The 17,474-nt window shown below is 41.8% G+C and overlaps 1 protein-coding gene across 3 annotated transcripts in view; it reads right to left on the bottom strand.

Annotated features, from left to right (window-relative positions):
- The window catches only part of LOC132395635 (uncharacterized), an 86,976-nt gene that overhangs the window by 29,691 nt on the left and 39,811 nt on the right, over window positions 1-17,474 (bottom strand). For all 3 annotated transcript variants that reach the window (XM_059972521.1, XM_059972523.1, XM_059972522.1), the window contains 8 exons: window positions 17,072-17,194; window positions 10,821-10,890; window positions 9,624-9,737; window positions 8,895-8,981; window positions 8,685-8,798; window positions 3,352-3,475; window positions 1,721-1,781; window positions 1,192-1,257 (listed from right to left, as the gene is read on the bottom strand). In XM_059972521.1, coding sequence (XP_059828504.1) covers window positions 1,192-1,257; window positions 1,721-1,781; window positions 3,352-3,475; window positions 8,685-8,798; window positions 8,895-8,981; window positions 9,624-9,737; window positions 10,821-10,890; window positions 17,072-17,194 — 759 coding nt within the window. The remainder of the gene's footprint in view (window positions 1-1,191; window positions 1,258-1,720; window positions 1,782-3,351; window positions 3,476-8,684; window positions 8,799-8,894; window positions 8,982-9,623; window positions 9,738-10,820; window positions 10,891-17,071; window positions 17,195-17,474) is intronic.

Below are 17,474 nucleotides of genomic sequence, written 5' to 3'. Positions count from 1 at the left end.
CATACTTCAGTCTCTTCATTAAGCATTTTAACCTGACTCGACGAGATCTCGCTAGCACAGCACATATCAATCGCTTTTTCCAATGTAAGCTCCGCCTCTCTCAACAGCCTGCCTCTCACATGATCATCTTGCATGCCGCATACAATCCTGTCGCATATTAAAGAATCATGCAGATGTCCGAACTCACAGTTTTTTGCCTTGTTCTTCAAATCTGTTACACAGGCGTCTATAGTCTCCGTCGGTCCTTGAGCCCTCGTAAAAAATGTGTTGAATGTACGGTAGGTTTTTTCTCGGCTCGCAGTAATCTTGAAACTTTTTCTTCAACACTTCAATTTTATCTCGCTCACCCTCTTGGAAGACAAACGTGTTGCAAACCTTTATTGCCTCTGTTCCTGCTACATGCACATTGCACTTTCTCTGTCTTGTCATCTACGCCACTAGCGGTGCAAAACAGCTCAAACTGCTGGAGCCATACCTTCCAATTCTCAGCAATATTACCTTGTAGGCTTAAACTCGACGGTGGCTGTAAATGTGACATCTTTTTACGTGTCTTCTCTTCCTTTCTTTTCCGCTTTCTTCTGACGCCATGTAGCGTTAATGTTACTCGGACACCGCAGTATTAAACACACACGTTTATTCACCAGACTTCCATTTTACAAAACCCCCGCGTTCTGATGTCATACGCACTCTGACCTACGAATACTCACATAATACATTACAGGCTCAATCACAAACTGCTATAAAAATGCAACGGTAGTGTAGTAGTTAGCACAATGCCATTTCAGCTCAGAGCACTGGCGTTGAATTCTGATGTCCTCGCTATGAATGCATTGTTTTCCTTGGGGTTCTTTGGTTTCTTCCCACATTCCAAAGATGTGTAGAACTGGTGAGTTAATTGGTAGTTGTAAATTGTCCCTTGATTAGGCTAGGGTTAAACCTGTGGGTTGCTAGCTGCGTACCTTAAAGGGCCAGGAGAAAATATTCCTTGTTGTATCTCTAAACAAACAAATAAATAAATCTATTTCACAAGCTTTCTACACATTCTATCTCTTGGAAAATCAACCTGATTTTCCCAATCTACCTATACATTGAAATCCCCCTATACATTGAAATCCCCCATGACGTTAACAAAATTTATGGCACTATTTAACATCCTTTTACAGATGTAGAACAGAAAACAATTCTACTCACCAAACACTCAAAGAGTTCCTCACTTGCAAAGGCAGTTTTGAAAGTAACTGGCTCATGTGCTTCAAACTGAAACATACAAGAAAAACTAAAGAAGGCTGATGCAAGGAACTACATAAAGCAAATTTACAAACTCTTTAAGCTGATACTTTAGAAATATATCTCTTTGACTAGAACAAGCTCACTTACAAAATAGCACAATGCTGGTACTTTGGATAACACTGGATAATAGCACAACACTGGATATAGGTTAGGAAAATCATGCACTTAAGACAATGAATAGCAACCTAAATCAAATGTCAGAGGGTTATCAATATTCTAAATAAATTAAAAGATTGGGCAGTGCATATATTTCCTGCCATGATTCAGAAAGGAGCTGCCTAATATCCCATAGCTACTACTTCCACTAAATGCACTGAAACTTATGAAAAGTAGTTCTGCGATCACAAGGTGCAAACGTGTAACCAAAATCTTTTCTCTATTTGCATAACCCATAGCAAGGAGCCACTTGACACAATCAGCCACAACTTGCCTCTCTCTGCGTCCATTGTTCATCAGCACCAGATCCTTTAATATAATCATTCTCAAAGTCCCTAGGGAGGAAACAAAAATTATATTTCATTGGCTTGACTAAGATTAAAACAAACACACTGTAAAAGATAATTTGCTATATGAATCAACTAAATAGATATCTACCACACTACAGAGCACCTGCATTAAAAATAAATTAAAAATATATAAACTTGTAAAGTATCTTTAGTATATAGACCACCCATGGTGATGTCAAGAGATGCAAAGAGAAAACTCCAGAAATACTCATTAGTCAAGCAACATTTGAGGAAAGAGAAACCGAGTTAATACTGCAGGTTGAAGAACTTTCATTGAAAATGGAGAATAGCAGGTTAATATTGCAAAGAGGATATATGATGGATGGTAAAGGCAAAGGGAACATCTCTTTGGAATGAGATTAGGGTTGTTGTAGGGATAAGCTGGAGATGTCATCCTAAATATTAACTCTGTTTTCCTTTCCACAGTTAGTGTCTGATGCTGGGTGTTTATTGCAGTTTCCAACATTTGAAGCTTTTAGCATTTTGATTAGGAGTGTGGATTTAAAATGTTATGAATGTGAAGCAACTCTGAGGGGCCAAAGGGTACAAATTATCCTTTTTGAGAATCGCAAGATCGCTATTAATTCGGATCTGGGACACAGGAAATGAGACAGAGACACGGAGAATACACAAGGTTTGGAACGTGCCTGGCCTCAGCGGAACGGAACCACTGATAACGGCCATTGTCTCTTGGAAACGGCATTGTTTATTGAGTACTGTACTATATAGTATTCATTGAAATGCCTCAGGGGACAACCAGAGTGGTCTGGTTGAGGGATTGCATCATCCCAACCTGACTGACATCTGAGACCCTGTGAGTAAGGATAAAAGAGGGGTCTGGGGAACAACCCCTTTAGATGCACCAGGAGAAACGCTAGAAATCCTGTGACAGCGTTTTATAGCAAAAGCCGGTGGGGGCTCGTGTGTGTCCTCCCTTTGCCTGGGGTGGCGGGCTCACCACGGAAGAACGGTTTAGCTAAAGGAGAGGCCACAAGTGAACGGCCACGACAACAAGACACCTGACGGATCAAAATCATAAAGGTTGGAAAACCCATAGCGGTAACTGTTCCCATTCTGTTCCTATTTCTCTCTCTCTCTCTCTCCAACAAAGTGCAACACAGCGACAACCAAAAGACGGCAGCTTGTGGACTGCAGTGAACTGTATATTTCCATCGGACAATTCATTATCCCCTAGACAACGATAGAGCTTATTTCTTATTGATTATTATTATACCCGCACTTTTAGATTTAGTATTGACGACGTATATTATCTGTATATTTGCATTGATATTATTTTTGTGTATTTTTACTAATAAATACTGTTAAAAATAGTATCATCAGACTTCAACGGACGACTCCATCTTTGCTGGTAAGTGACCCAGTTACAGGGTTCGTAACAAAAAAGACAGAGAAGTGATGCAGGAAGAGAGGTTCAAGTGGTAGTAACAGTCAGGTAAGTCACTGTAGTATTTCAATATTACATTACCACTCAAATTAGACAGTAATTACTCAAATAATGTTATTCTCAACAGAATTTTTCATATTCTTCAATTACCTCATTGGCTCTCTTCTTCTGTACAGATCTCCAGAGTCTGGTATATTGTTGGAGCTCCAATCCATGTCTAGCATTTCAGCTTTTCTCCAATTGTCTTGCAAAATGTCTCCAGATGATCTGAAATCTTCAATGAGTAATGCAAAAGGAACTCAATTTACTGGGTCCATAGCAAGTCAAGTATTTTCTACACATTACATGTGAAGGAAAAAGGCAAGAAAAATAACTTGTAGCAGAGAATGCTGGACAAGCATTCTACAAAACACTGGATAAATTTAACATTTAAAAAAAATTACACCAGCACAAGTGATTTCTTGGACAAACAATGATCAGACTATTTAAGGATTCAGCAAAGTTTTTTTGTAAATGCAAACAAGTAGTCCGCTTGATCTATCCTGATATGTCAGCCAAATTTAGTATACCTTTGCTCCACTAACCCTGTAGCAAAACTTCATGCAATACTCTGGTGATCTCAAATCATCATGTCATGAAGGCCAACATGCTATATGCTTCCCAATTGTTTGCTGCACCGAAACACTGGCTTTTAGTAATCTGTGCACATGGACATCTACATTACTTACAACAGTTTCCATTTCTCAACAAATGGCTAATGTAATGCTTGACGATCGATAAATCTGCAACTTTGGTGAATTTATACAAGAAGATGGCTCACCACATCACCACAATAGAGATTAGAAATGGAATCAAATGCTGACTTTGCCAAATACATACATATAGCAAAAAGGCCTTTAATGGAGCAGCAATTGTGAATGGGCCAGTGTTAAGAGTGGCTTTGACTCATCAGGCTTCAGCAAGGCAAGTATCTGATAAATTTCTTCTTCCTTATTCTTCAGTCCTCCTCTGTAAGGGCACAGTTTGCACAGTGAGAATGGCTCCAAGGGCTGTGTTGTGTGTTTTTGTGTGAGACATGGGAACTCTGGGAGACCTGGTAACTACATCAGGTGCACCAAGCTGCAGCTCAATGATCTTCAGTTCATACTGAGGAAGTGAAGAGTTAGGAGCTAGTCACTCTTAGGTTTACTGGAGCCTGGTTACAGGAGTCTGTCAGGAGAAGAAAGGCAAATGTGCAGCCAGTAGAGAGTTCCCCTCATTAGTGAGTATACTGTATTGGATACTACTGAGGGGGATGACCTACCGGGGGATGACGCAGCGACCAGATCCCTGGCACAGAGTCTGATGCTACGACTCAGAAGAGAAAGAAGGGAAGAGGACAGCAGTAGTGATAGTAGATTCCATAATTCAAGGAATAGAGACGAGATCCTCTGAATGAGATAAGAGAGCAGGATGGTTTGTTGCCTATGAGGTGCCAAGGCTAAGGACATCTCGGATCGGGTCCACAGCATTCAAAAGGGGGAGGAAGAGCAGTCAAAAGTCTTGCCACATATTGACACCAATGACATAGGAAGGAAAGGTGAGGAGGTCCAGAGAGAGATTTTAAGGAGCTAGGTAGAAAGCTGAAAAGCAGGACCTCAATGGTAGTAATCCCGAGACTGCTTCTTGTGCCACGTGCCAATGAGGGTAAGAATAGGATTGTTTGGCAGATGAATGCGTGGCAGAGGAATTGGTCCGGGGGCAGGGGTTCAGACTTCTGGATCATTAGGATCTTTTTTGGGGAAGGTCCAACCCATACAAAACAAATGGGTTACACCTGAACTAAAGAGGGACCAATGTCTCTGTGGGCAGGTTTGCTAGAGCTGTTCCGGAGAATCAAAACTAATCTGGCACCAGGGGGTTGGGAACCGGAGTGACAGGGCTGAGGATGGGATAGTCGGTTTATAAACACAGGCAGTGTGTAGTGAGACGGCAAGCAGGAACAGGATGAAAATGGGGCAAAATTGCAGTTAACAGGGTGAGTTGCAATGTAAAAGGGGGACAAAAATCAAAAAGGGTTAACGTAAAGGAACCCTTAGGGGACAGTGATCATAATATGGTAGATTTGCAATTTGAAAGGGAGAAGCTAAAGTTGAATTACAAAGGCATGAGAGGAGAGCTGGCCAAAGTTGACTAGAAGGGGGCATGAGGCAACCATGGCTGACAAAGGAAGTCGAAGCTAACATAGAAGCAGAAAAGAGGATGAATAATAGACCAAAAGTTAGTAGGAAGTTAGAGGATTGGTAAACTTTTAAAAACCAAAAGAAGGCAACTAAAAATGCCACTAAGGTAAAGATGGAATACCAAAGTAAGCTAGCCAATAATATTAAAGAGGACACCAAAAGTTTCTTCAGATACATAAAGTGTAAAACAGAGGCGAGAGTGGATATTGGGCTGTTGAAAAACAATGCTGGAGAGGTAGTGATGGGGGACAAAGAAGTGGCAGACAAACTGTGTTTTTCATCAGTCTTCACTATGGAAGACACTAGTAGTCGGGGCAGAAGTGAGTGAAGTTGCCTTTACTAAGGAAAAAATGCTTGGGAAACAAAGGTCTGAAAGTAGATAGATCACCTGGACCAGATGGTCTAAATGATCAGATGAACTCCCAGGGTTCTGAAAGAGGTGACTGAAGAGATTGTGGAGGCATTAGTAACGACCTTTGAAGAATCACTAGATTTTGGCCTAGTTCCGGAGGAATGGAAAATTGCAAATGTCACTCTACTCTTCAAAGGAAGGATATTATAGGCCAGTTGCTCTTACCTCAGTGGATGAGAAGATGTTGGAATCAATAGTTAAGAATGTGGCACATGGAGGCAGATGATAAAATAGGCAAAAGTCAGTATGGTTTCCGTAACGGAAAATCTTGTCTGAAAAATCTGTTAGAATTCTTTGAAAAAATAACAAGCAGGATAGACAAAAGAGAATCAGTGAATGTTGTGTACTTGGATTTTCAGAAAGTCTTTGACAAAGTGCCACACAAAGTGCCATAGTATTACAGGAAAAATACTGGCATGCACAGAAAATTAGCTGATTGGCAGGAGGCAAAGAGTGGGAATAAAGGGAGTCTTTGTAGGTTGGCTGCCGGTGACTAGTGGTGTTCCACAGGGGTCTGTATTGGGGCTGCTTCTTTTCACAATAAACATCAACAAATTGGATGATGGAATTGATGGCTTTGTGGCCAAGTTTGCAGATGATACAAAGATTGGGGGAGTGGCAGATGGAATACAGTGTCAGGAAGTGCATGGTCATGCACTTTGGTAGAAAAAATAAAAGTGCAGACTATTTTCTAATGGAGAGAAAATACAAAAATCTGAGGTGCAAAGGGACTTAATTTGCAGGTGGTGAAGAAAGCAAATGCAGTGTTAGCATTCATTTTGAGAGGACTAGAATGTAAAAGCAAGGATATAATGCTGAGGCTTTATATGGTCAGGCCTCCCTTGGAGTATTGTGAGCAGTTCTGGGCCCTTTATTTAAGAAATGATGTGCCAACGTTGGAGACGATACAAAGGAGGTTCATGAAAATGATTCTGGGATAGATCGGTTTATCATATGAGGAGTATTTGATGGCTCTTGGCCTGTGATCACTGGAAATCAGAAGAATGGTGGGGGGGGGGAGGGCGGAGGATCTCATTGAAACCTGTCGAATGTTGAGAGGCCTTGATAGAGTGGATGTGGAGAGGTTTTGCGTCTAAGACCAGAGGATGCTGCCACAGAATAGAGGCATCCATTTACTTCTATATTCCATTTATGTTCTCTATATCAATTCCTTTGCCCATTTTTTTGTTGAAACCCAAGGTGCTCTCAACCCCCAGATTTACTACTTTGTCTAAAGATATTGGACAACATCTCTGCATTAATCTATATACTACTAAAATTCTCATGCTCTGTTTGTGACCTCCGATTAGCGCAAACAGTGCAATACAGCAGCACTATTTTTGGCTAAATCAACTTAAAATGCGCTAACTTGCAGCATGCAGGCAAAGTTCAGGGTTATATATTGGTATTAAATTGCTCACTGGCCAAAATCAACAGCCCTGTTTTCACCCGAGAGTCGATGTCAAACATGTTTTTAAACCGCGATGTGACACGACGCATACACACGGCCAGCCTCAGAAGCGACTCACAATGCTCACAGCAGTGATAGCTCTATTTCGAGTGGTCACATTCTGCTAATCACCATCAGCACGTGCAGGATTGGCACAGATCTAACTGCCACCCATCAATAAGAGATAATTATATCTAATTGTAATAACGTACTTCGAGACACCTATCAAACCCTTTGCTGCAGTCAAAGGACAGAGGTGACTATATCACGTCCATTTAGGAGAGCGCCAACCACATCATCAAGAATAATCAGCATCCTGGAGACTTTGGTGTTACTGTTTCATATCTTCTATCCAGCATTAGGGTAAAAAAAAATATGGTCAGCCTAATTATGCCGCATGGAAAGAGAAGGGGGACGTTATGGTCAAGAGATGATGCCAAATGTCGTTGGGAAGTGGCAAGGAGAGGGAGAGAATAAGAATCCGATGCCAGGGCCGCACGACTCCAGGATCAAAGAGTCAGGACAAAAATGATGAGAGAAGAAGAGACAGAGGAGGAGAGTCATGCCCAAATCCAGAGTGACAACAACAGGCACAGGAGGAGGAGAGAGAGCAAGAGACAAAGGAGCTGAGAAATGCACATCTCCAGGATCACAGACAAACAACAAACAGCAGAAGAGATGAAGACATGGGATGAAAGGGGTGCACACCACCAGAATGACAACAAGAGGCACAAGGGTGGCAGATCAACCAGAAATGATATCATCAAAAGTGTCCTTTGTTAAACGAGGAGGAGCTATATTTGCCTTGTTACGCATCATTCTTCTTTAATAAACTGAGGCTTTCTTCTTCAATTTCCAAAGCAAAGTGATACCAATAGCATTCAGGAAAATTTAATGTTTATTCTGGTCACATCAGACTGCACTACCCTTCTCTCAAAGGGTGCCCCAATGGGTCACCCCGTTGTCTAGTATTACCCTGAATTTGGCTGGGTCACATTTTCTTTTGTGTTATAGTGCAATAAAAAATAGATAATAGTTGTAATTCTGGCATTCATTCCTTAAATGTTAGCTACAATGAAAACAAAGAATAAATTTGCTAGTCCAAGCTTATGTAAGAAACATCACAGACTTACATTTGAAACAGTGTTCATATCATAGGAAAACACTAACTTCAGTGATAGATTCAGTGCTTCTTATAAAAATGCCCATATTTATTTTCCCTCTTATGAACAAGCTAACAGATATAGGGATGTTTAAAGAGACTTAGAATTGATTCACTCACAGCATAGTCAATTAGGTTAGACAGTAACAAAATCTTATACCAATGTGTCATTTATGCATAATCAATTTTATACAACTTGTCAATTGGGAAACAGTTCTGAATTGTTTTTTTTGCTACCTTGAGAATATGGCATTCTTGATTCTGAGGAACTGGAACTTCCCCTATTAAGATGCTGACCAAAGTTACTTCCAAAGTATTCATTCCTTGAAAATCTGCTTTCGAATTGCCCATCTGTAAGCCCAAATACAGATCAAATGAATTAGTTGCAACAAACAATGTAAAAAAAATTTCTTCAAGGCTATCTTCAAACATTATTAATAAACATGCCTTGTGAGCATAGCATTCTTGTGTCGTAAGAAATTTCCATATCACCACGATTTCTTCTTGGTGAAAATTTGGCATCAAACCGTTCATCTGAAGCAACAGAATCAGAATCAGATCTATTATTACTGACAAAAGACGTGAGATTTTGTAGGTCTGTCACAGTGGTATGGTGCAAAGATATAAAGATGTCTAAATTACTAAAACAAAACTATAAAAATAGTTAAAATTATAAAATTCTAAAAATACGTATAAATAAAAACATGCATTTGTTTATGTTACAGGGAAAGATTGAACAAGTTAGGTCTATTCTTTGGAGCGTAGAAGGTTGGGGGGGGACTTGATAGAGGTATTTAAAATAACGAGGGGGATAGATCGAGTTGACGTGGATAGGCTTTTTCCATTGAGAGTAAGGGACATTCAAACAAGAGGACATGATTTGAGAGCTAGAGGGTGAAAGTTTAAGGGTAACATGAGGGGGAATTTCTTTACTCAGAGAGTGGTAGCTGTATGGAATGTAGAAGTGTAGAAGTGGTAGAGGCAGGTTCGATATTGTCATTTAAAGTAAAATTGGATAGGTATATGGACAGGAAAGGAATGTAGGGTTATGGGCTGAGTGTGGGTCAGTGGGATTAGGTGACAGTAAGCGTCAGCACGGACTAGAAGGGTCGAGATGGCCCGTTTCCGTGCTGTAATTGTTATATGGTTATATTGAGAAGTAAATCTTCACCTTACCTTGTGATCGTGCTATTCTTGACTCATAGAAATCTGAATCTGCGATATTCATATTCTGTCCAAAGTTATTTCTGAAGTTCTCACGGTGTGAATAACTGGAATCCAATTGATCATCTGAAATAGCAAAAGCCCATGTGATCACAAGCTTTGAAAATGCCAAACCTGCTTCACTCCTTATATCCTGGCCTCAACCAACCTCAATCTAGCAGTACATACCCATGTTCAAACACCAAAAACAAGTGCTTTCAAATAACTGTTCTAAATTTATCCTATTTGATGCTGAATTTCTATTTTAAATACTGCACTTTTCTTTCACATTAATTAATTTAGACAGCTTTAGAGTAGCTATTCTCTTATTTAAACCTAATGATCATCAAATTAATTTTCACACTTCCATACACATTTGATAACCTTTCTACTTCATTTTAATTCTTCATTTTTAGGGTCTTTAAACTATACTCAGATATATAAAATGCAATATATCCAACCATTTTTTTCTATTTCCTGTTGCTTTGTCTCTCCAATGTATTTTGTCCCATTTGCCTGCAAACCCGACTGCAACATTAAAATCCATCAGTGAATATTTCCTAAAATATTTATAAATCATCATCCTATCTAAATCAAATTTTGCAGCTCACATCTAGTATCCTTATTTTGCTGTCTGGAATACTTAAAATAGTCTCCTTTATTCCAAGGACTGTTAAATGAAATCCTCAAAAATACATTTTCTTCCATTAAGAACTTCAGTTCTTTGATCCCATACTTAATTCTCTAATTACTCAATTATTTTAAGATTTCTCTTGCGGATTTTTTTTTGGCTTCATGATAACCTCTTTGTAACTCATTTGTTCAGAAGAGTTTGCAATATATGTAGATGATTTCACCAAGAACTTATAAAGAAATGTTGGCATAACTTGGCTCAACCTATACATGAGCATTACCTAATATTTTAGTGTGGTTTTTTTTTTACATCTGACATAATCTGGCTCAATTTGTCCAAGAATCTAGTGATACAACAAATCTGAACAAAAAGCCAACTTTAAAAATGTATACAATAAATCATAAAAGATACACTTCTATTAGGATTTTAAATTAAATTCTTCATAGTATTTCCATTCATTGAACCAACTGTATTTCTGATAAGAGAAATCGTTCCTTAATGAAAAAAATGACAAGTACAACCATCAATTAACTTACAGGTATCTGAAACTCTTTTTGTAGCAGGGTTTCCTTCAGAAATTTCACTGGGCATCTCACCAAGGACAACCTGAAATTTTTACAATCAATATTTTAGAACAGCTAGTAAAAAGGTGGCGGTAAGTGTATTCTTCAGGCCAGGTGGTGCGATAATGGAGCTAAACCAAGCTAAGGTTAAAAAATCACATTCACTTCTGAAAGCCCAAGAAGCAAAAATTATAAAAAAATGATCTAACTCATAACTAATTTAGCCACCAATCACCACAGTTTCACAATGCCTGTACATGGATTTTGATCTACCAACAAAAAGAATTGCATATATCTCCTGATTAAGTTAACTATAGGAAGGATATACATGCTTTAAAGAGGCTGCAAAGGATATTTACCAGGGTGTTGCCTAGATTAGAGAATATTCTTATGAGGATAGGCTGAATGAGATCGGGCTTTTCACTTTGGAGTGAAGGAAGATGAGACGTAACTTGATAGAGCTGTACATAGTGATAAAAGGCATAGATAGAGTGGACAGCCAGAGACATTTTCCGAGGAAATGGCTAATACCAGGGGCCATAATTTTAAGGTGATTGCAGGAATGTATAGCGGGATTGTCAGAGGTAGGTTCTTTATACAGAGAGTGTGAGTGCATTGAACACCCTGCCAAGAGGTGGTAGAAGCAGATACATTAGGGGCATTTAAGAAACACTTAGATAGTGTTATGATCCCAGCCCCCTCCTTTGTGAGAATCGCAAGAGCACCCGTTGGGGGGGGGGGGTCAGTAGACCCAGGAAGTGAGAGAGAGAAACGTGCCAAATTGCACGTCCCACCCGGGATACAGAATAAGACGACAGCAACTATTGTCTCATGGAGACCACGTGAAAAGCCCTCGGGCAAGGTGGGCTGGTTGAGAGAGAGAGATTGCATCGTCCCAACCTGACTGACTCCTGCGACCCCGTGAGGAAGTATAAAGGGGAGTCTCAGGGGGACAGCCCCCTCAGACACACCAAGAAGACACGAGAGTGTTCCTGCAGCAGCGGGAAGCCATTCTGAAGGAAGCCACGTGTGTTAGATTCCGGGATTGGAATTTGTGGCTGGAATCACAGAAAACCGCTTTTAACTAGCATCGGGGCGAGGAAACCAACGCTCCCCCGATTTCACGGAAGATTCATCAAGACTCGGCAAGTTCTTTCTTTTCTTCCCCAATCTCTCTCTCTCGGTCGCCCCACGTGAAACCCAGCGATTTTCAAAGGGCTGAGGCCTGCAGACTTTCTGAGTGACTTTCATATTTCCAACGGACAATCTATTAACCCCTAGACATCAGCAGAGCTCACTTCTTAATGATGATTATTACTATACCTGCGCTTTAGATTGAGTGTTGACGATGTGCATTATCTGAATGTATGTATTAATCCTACTTTTGTGTCCCTTTACCAGCAAAGATGGACGTGGGTGAATTTATGGAAAACCCGATGGTGGGGGCGCTAGAGGCGGCCACAAAATCAGACTTGTTAAATTTAGCGAAGGGGTTGAACCTCACAGAGGTGAGGTCGTCCATGAAAAAGCGGGAGGTACGAAGGGCCATAACCCAGTATTACATTGGGAAGGAGGTGTTTGATGCTGAGGTATTGGGAGATATCCCTGAAGAGGTACCATCAAGTGGGACGGTTCAGTTAGAGGTGGAGAAATTGAAGTTGGAACGTGAAATTAAGTTAAAAGAGCTGGAAGCGGCTGAGAGAGAGAGAGAAAGGGTTGAGAGAGAGAGAGAGAGAGAGAGAGAGAGAGAGAGAGAGAGAGAGAGAGGGGGGAAGGCAAGAGAGAGAGAGGGAAAGGCAAAGGCAGCATGAAATTCAACTAAAGAAGCTAGAAGCAGAAGAGAAAGAGAGGGAACAGGCCGAGAAAGAGAAACAGAGGCAACATGACCGGGAAATTGAGAAGATGAGAAACAAGCGAAGATATCAAGGGTTAGACCAAGCGGAGCGGTTTAATGCTAGTAGGGAGTTGAGATTGGTGCCCCCGTTCGAGGAGACAGATGTCGATAGCTATTTCTTGCTTTTTGAAAAGGTGGCAGTAAAATCAGAAGTGGCCAAAAGAGCAGTGGGTGGCGTTGTTACAAAGTGTGTTAAAGGGGAAAGCCCAACGAGCATATGCGGCATTGTCCCTGGAGGAGGGAGAAGCGGAGAATTATGATGAGGTAAAAAAGGTCATTCTCCGGACTTACGAATTGGTACCTGAGGCCTATAGACAAAAGTTTAGAAATTTAAGGAAAGGGTGGAATCAAACATATACCGAGCTAGCCCATGAAAAGGGGGTGCTCTTGGACCGTTGGTGCACCGCGGAAAGGGTGGACGAGGATTATGGGCGTCTCAGGGAGTTACTTTTGATCGAGGAATTTAAAAGTTGTGTTCCGGAGGAGATCCGGATGTATTTGAATGAGAAGCCGGATAAGTCCATGTCAGAAATTGCTAGGTTTGCGGACGAATATGTCCTAACCCACAAGACAAAGACTTCCTCGAATAAAGGTCCCCAGAGAGACCGTGGGAACGATCGAGAAAGTCCGACGAGTGAGGCAGAGGTTCCACCGGGAGCTAGCGGTAAGGTTGAGGGGGAAAGGCAAGACGTCCAGAGGGTTCCGGGTTTGACCTGTTTTAATTGTGGAAAGGAGGGGCACATTGCATCCCGATGCTTTGCTCCGAGAAAGGAGATAGGAATAGGGAAAGCCGCAGTCCCTATCAGGTGTGCCGTGGTAATCAGCAAATCGACCAGAGAGCCGAGGCTAGACAGAGTACGAGAAGGCTCTGGGAGTTGTCTGTCACACGGAACCGTGTCTGTGACGGAGGGAGACACACCAGTTCCCGTACGAATCTGGAGGGATACGGGCGCTGAACTATCCCTGGTTAGCCGTAAGGTACTAGAATTTGGTTGGGAAACGGACATGGTAAAGGTGGAAGGAATAAATAAAAGGATAGAAATGGTGCCCTTATATAAGGTCATTCTGGATTGTGAGCTGGTATGTGGATCAGTTGAAGTGGGGGTGCCCTCAGAATTCCCGAGAGCTGACGTGGACATCCTGCTGGGGAACGACTTAGCAGGGGGTAAGGTTTGGTCAGCCATGCTGCCGACCTGGCGACCGGCGAGTGCGGTGGCCCCGCCCCTAGCGCACAAGGACCATCTCGCCGGCGCGGTCACTCGCAGCATGTCGAGAGAGAGAGAGCTGTGAACGAGAGCAGTTTAAATCTGGCCAGTTTTGATTTGGCCGAGACGTCTTTGCTGACCCTGTGCCATGAGGGTTTCGAGGGTGGTAAGACGAAGAGTAGTAAAGTGAAAGGGCGTAAAAGAAAGGTCCTAAAGGTAGGAAATAAAGATGAGAAACAGATAAAGCTGTTAAAAGGTCCAGAGTTGGACATGGATGATCTGTCTGGTGTGGCAGAATTGTTTGAAGAACTTGAGAGTTCTAAAGGTGTTCCCGATAATGAGAGGAGGGCAGTCCTAGATGAAAAGGATACCCTTGCCTCGAAGGGGTCTGCTGAAAGGGCTGAGGAGGTTGTTTCAGCTCGCAGGGTTGCGCCTTCCCCTGGTGGGAGCTGCCCAGAGAGTAACTGGGAGGATCGGGGGAAGTTAGAATGTGAAAAAGGTACGGGTGTTGAAAGCCTGGAAGAGGCCAATGTCCTGTTTGAGTGTGTCCAAGATGGGGATGCACGAGGTGCTGAACCTGGTAACGGAGCTCAGAAGAAGTCTGAGGTATCTGATTCAGTGAAACGGGGTGGCCGTCCTTGTGGGTCAGATGGACTTGGTTCAGTGGGAAAAGGGTTAACCTTAGTAACCGGGGCAAGTGTGTTTGTACTCGAAGGTGGGTTCAAAGTTAACACCGAATTTAAGAATGGGGGGGTGAGGATTGTTAGCGAAGGAAACGGACAGTCTGTAGTTTCCAAATCGAAGGAAGAAATCTTAAACCTGGCAGATTGCTCACAGAGTGAGCCGGGGAATAGCAGGGCCCCCCACCCTATTGTTATGCCAGGATGGGGTGTGAAAAGGCTGCCTTCGACAGGCAGGCTACTTGGGCAAAGAGTTCGAATCAAACACCAATAGCCTGAAGGGGACTGATAAAAGGGCCAGCCACCTGGGTGAAATCAAAGAATTGGGTGGAGATGGTCTAAGTCTGGGGCATGGTGTTGCTAAAATAACCCCGATGAACGGGGCGGGTGGGAGTTCACCACGCAAAACTACTCAAGTTCCCCATGGGGGGGGGGGGGGGGCTCGCCGAAAAAGAGGCGATGGTTAATGGGGATGCCATTGTTAGACAGCCAAGCAGGTTGAACGGGTTTGTGCCAAAGCCTGTGAATAATAAAGACAGCCCTTTGGAGACCTGCCGGTTAAGTTAAACGACTGAAACGATTAGTATTCGCGTAAACTTTTGTAAATGCACCTAAGCTAAGGTCACACCTCCTTAGTTTTGTTGCTTAGGAGAAAAAAAATAAATAGGTGGTTATTGAATTGAAGTCTGATGTACGGTTCGCAATGTTAAGATATTAAAGAAAGGGACCCTGTAATCGTTAACTATTTAGATACTGACTGGAATGTATAACGGTAGTACTCTGTGAAAAGAAAAACTTGTGTATTCTGTTAGATTCAAAACTCCTGTAAGACTGTGTACCACTCCGTTTTAGCCGCTGGTAAAAACGTTTTAAGAGGGGAGGTGTTATGATCCCAGTCCCCTCCTTTGTGAGATTCGCAAGAGCACCCGTTGGGGGGGGGGGGGGGGGTCAGTAGACCCAGGAAGTGAGAGAGAGAGAAACGTGCCAAATTGCACGTCCCACCCAGGATACAGAATAAGACGACAGCGACTATTGTCTCATGGAGACCACGTGAAAAGCCCTCGGGCAAGGTGGGCTGGTTGAGAGAGAGATTGCATCATCCCAACCTGACTGACTCCTGCGACCCCGTGAGGAAGTATTAAGGGGAGTCTCAGGGGGACAGCCCCCTCAGACGCACCAAGAAGACATGAGAGTGTTCCCGCAGCAGCGGGAAGCCATTCTGAAGGAAGCCACGTGCGTTAGATTCCGGGATTGGAATTTGTGGCTGGAATCACAGAAAACAGCTTTTAACTAGCATCAGGGCGAGGAAACCAACGCTCCCCCGATTTCACGGAAGATTCATCAAGACTCGGCAAGTTTTTTCTCTTCTCCCCCAACCTTCTCTCTCTCGGTCGCCCGACGTGAAACCCAGCGATTTTCAAAGGGCTGAGGCCTGCAGACTTTCTGAGTGACTTTTATATTTCCAACGGACAATCTATTAACCCCTAGACATCAGCAGAGCTCACTTCTTAATGATGATTATTACTATACCAGTGCTTTAGATTGAGTGTTGACGATGTGCATTATCTGAATGTATGTAGTAACCCTACTTTTGTGTCCCTTTATAAATAAAACGTTTGAAAATAGTGACATCAGACTTCAACAGACCTCTCTATCTTTGCTGATAAGTTCTCCAGTTACGGGATTCATAACAATAGGCACATGGTTGGTAGGAAAATAGATGAATTTGTAGGAAGGAAGGGTTAGATTAACTTGTGTACATTAAAAGATTGGCAAAACATTATGGGCTGAAGGACCTGTGCTGTGCTATACTGTTCTTTGTTCTGTATCCTAAGTACAATTCAAGTTTGATTTTAGTTTCCATATGACCTTAATGAATGGTTAGGGTCAAGAAAGCCTTAAATGGTTGAATAAAAAAAGAACAACATTTCAATTGGGTCAAGAGATTTCAGGACAGAAACACAAGATTCAGCCGGTAAAAATCACTACTTATTTATTCTGCTATCAGAAGCTTGCTTTGTGATAAATTCATACCCAGGAAAGTATTCACTGAAGATTGGTGCTTTTAGTCAAATGATTTTTACCTTTCAAGTTGATGATATTGATATCAATGGAATTGAATTAGATATGGCAGCTTAAGAGCCAAATATGAGTCTTTATAGCCCTTAAGTAGGGACAATCAAAAGTCCGGTGTGAGTCTGCTGGCATAATAAGAGATAAAGGGAACCAAAATCTGGCCTCTAAAATATTTCTGAAATTCGCATCATAATGTGTAATCACAGAAGAAATGAACATACTAACCAGCACACTGTAGCCAGCCAGTAGTTTACTATGGAAATCCCAGCTAGCCCATACTCAATGCAGTAATGGTACTCTGATGTTCGAAAGAAAAGTAGACTTATTTGATCCGATTAGATACGTAAGAAGGCTTCACAATATATTTACCTTCACCTTACCGCTTCCATCAATCTTCTCAATATATCCTGCTTTTTCTTTAATTATTGAATGTAATTCTAACTTCTTTAGCTTTGCTCCTTCAAATTGTAGTGCAGCTGGATGTGTCTTTGTCTGAAACATGAAAATGATTAATTAAAAATTGGAATGGCACATTGTGTCATGAGCAAACTACAATACCTTTACTTGGTTTTCTCCTCTACAGCATTAATACAAGCCAAGAATAATTAAAGACGAAGAACTGACATTAATTACAGCCATTCAATCTAAAGAAGCACAATTTAGTCCAACTAGTTCTTCTACAAGATAACCAATTTTCAATTCTAACACACTTCTTCTTGTGCACCAGTCTCATATGTGCCAGTTTGTTAAACACTGTTTGAAACTTCAAAAT

Source organism: Hypanus sabinus, chromosome 6 (genome assembly GCF_030144855.1).
Source record: "Hypanus sabinus isolate sHypSab1 chromosome 6, sHypSab1.hap1, whole genome shotgun sequence".
Taxonomy (NCBI): domain Eukaryota; kingdom Metazoa; phylum Chordata; class Chondrichthyes; order Myliobatiformes; family Dasyatidae; genus Hypanus; species Hypanus sabinus.
This window is presented reverse-complemented; position numbering and strand designations above follow the sequence as displayed.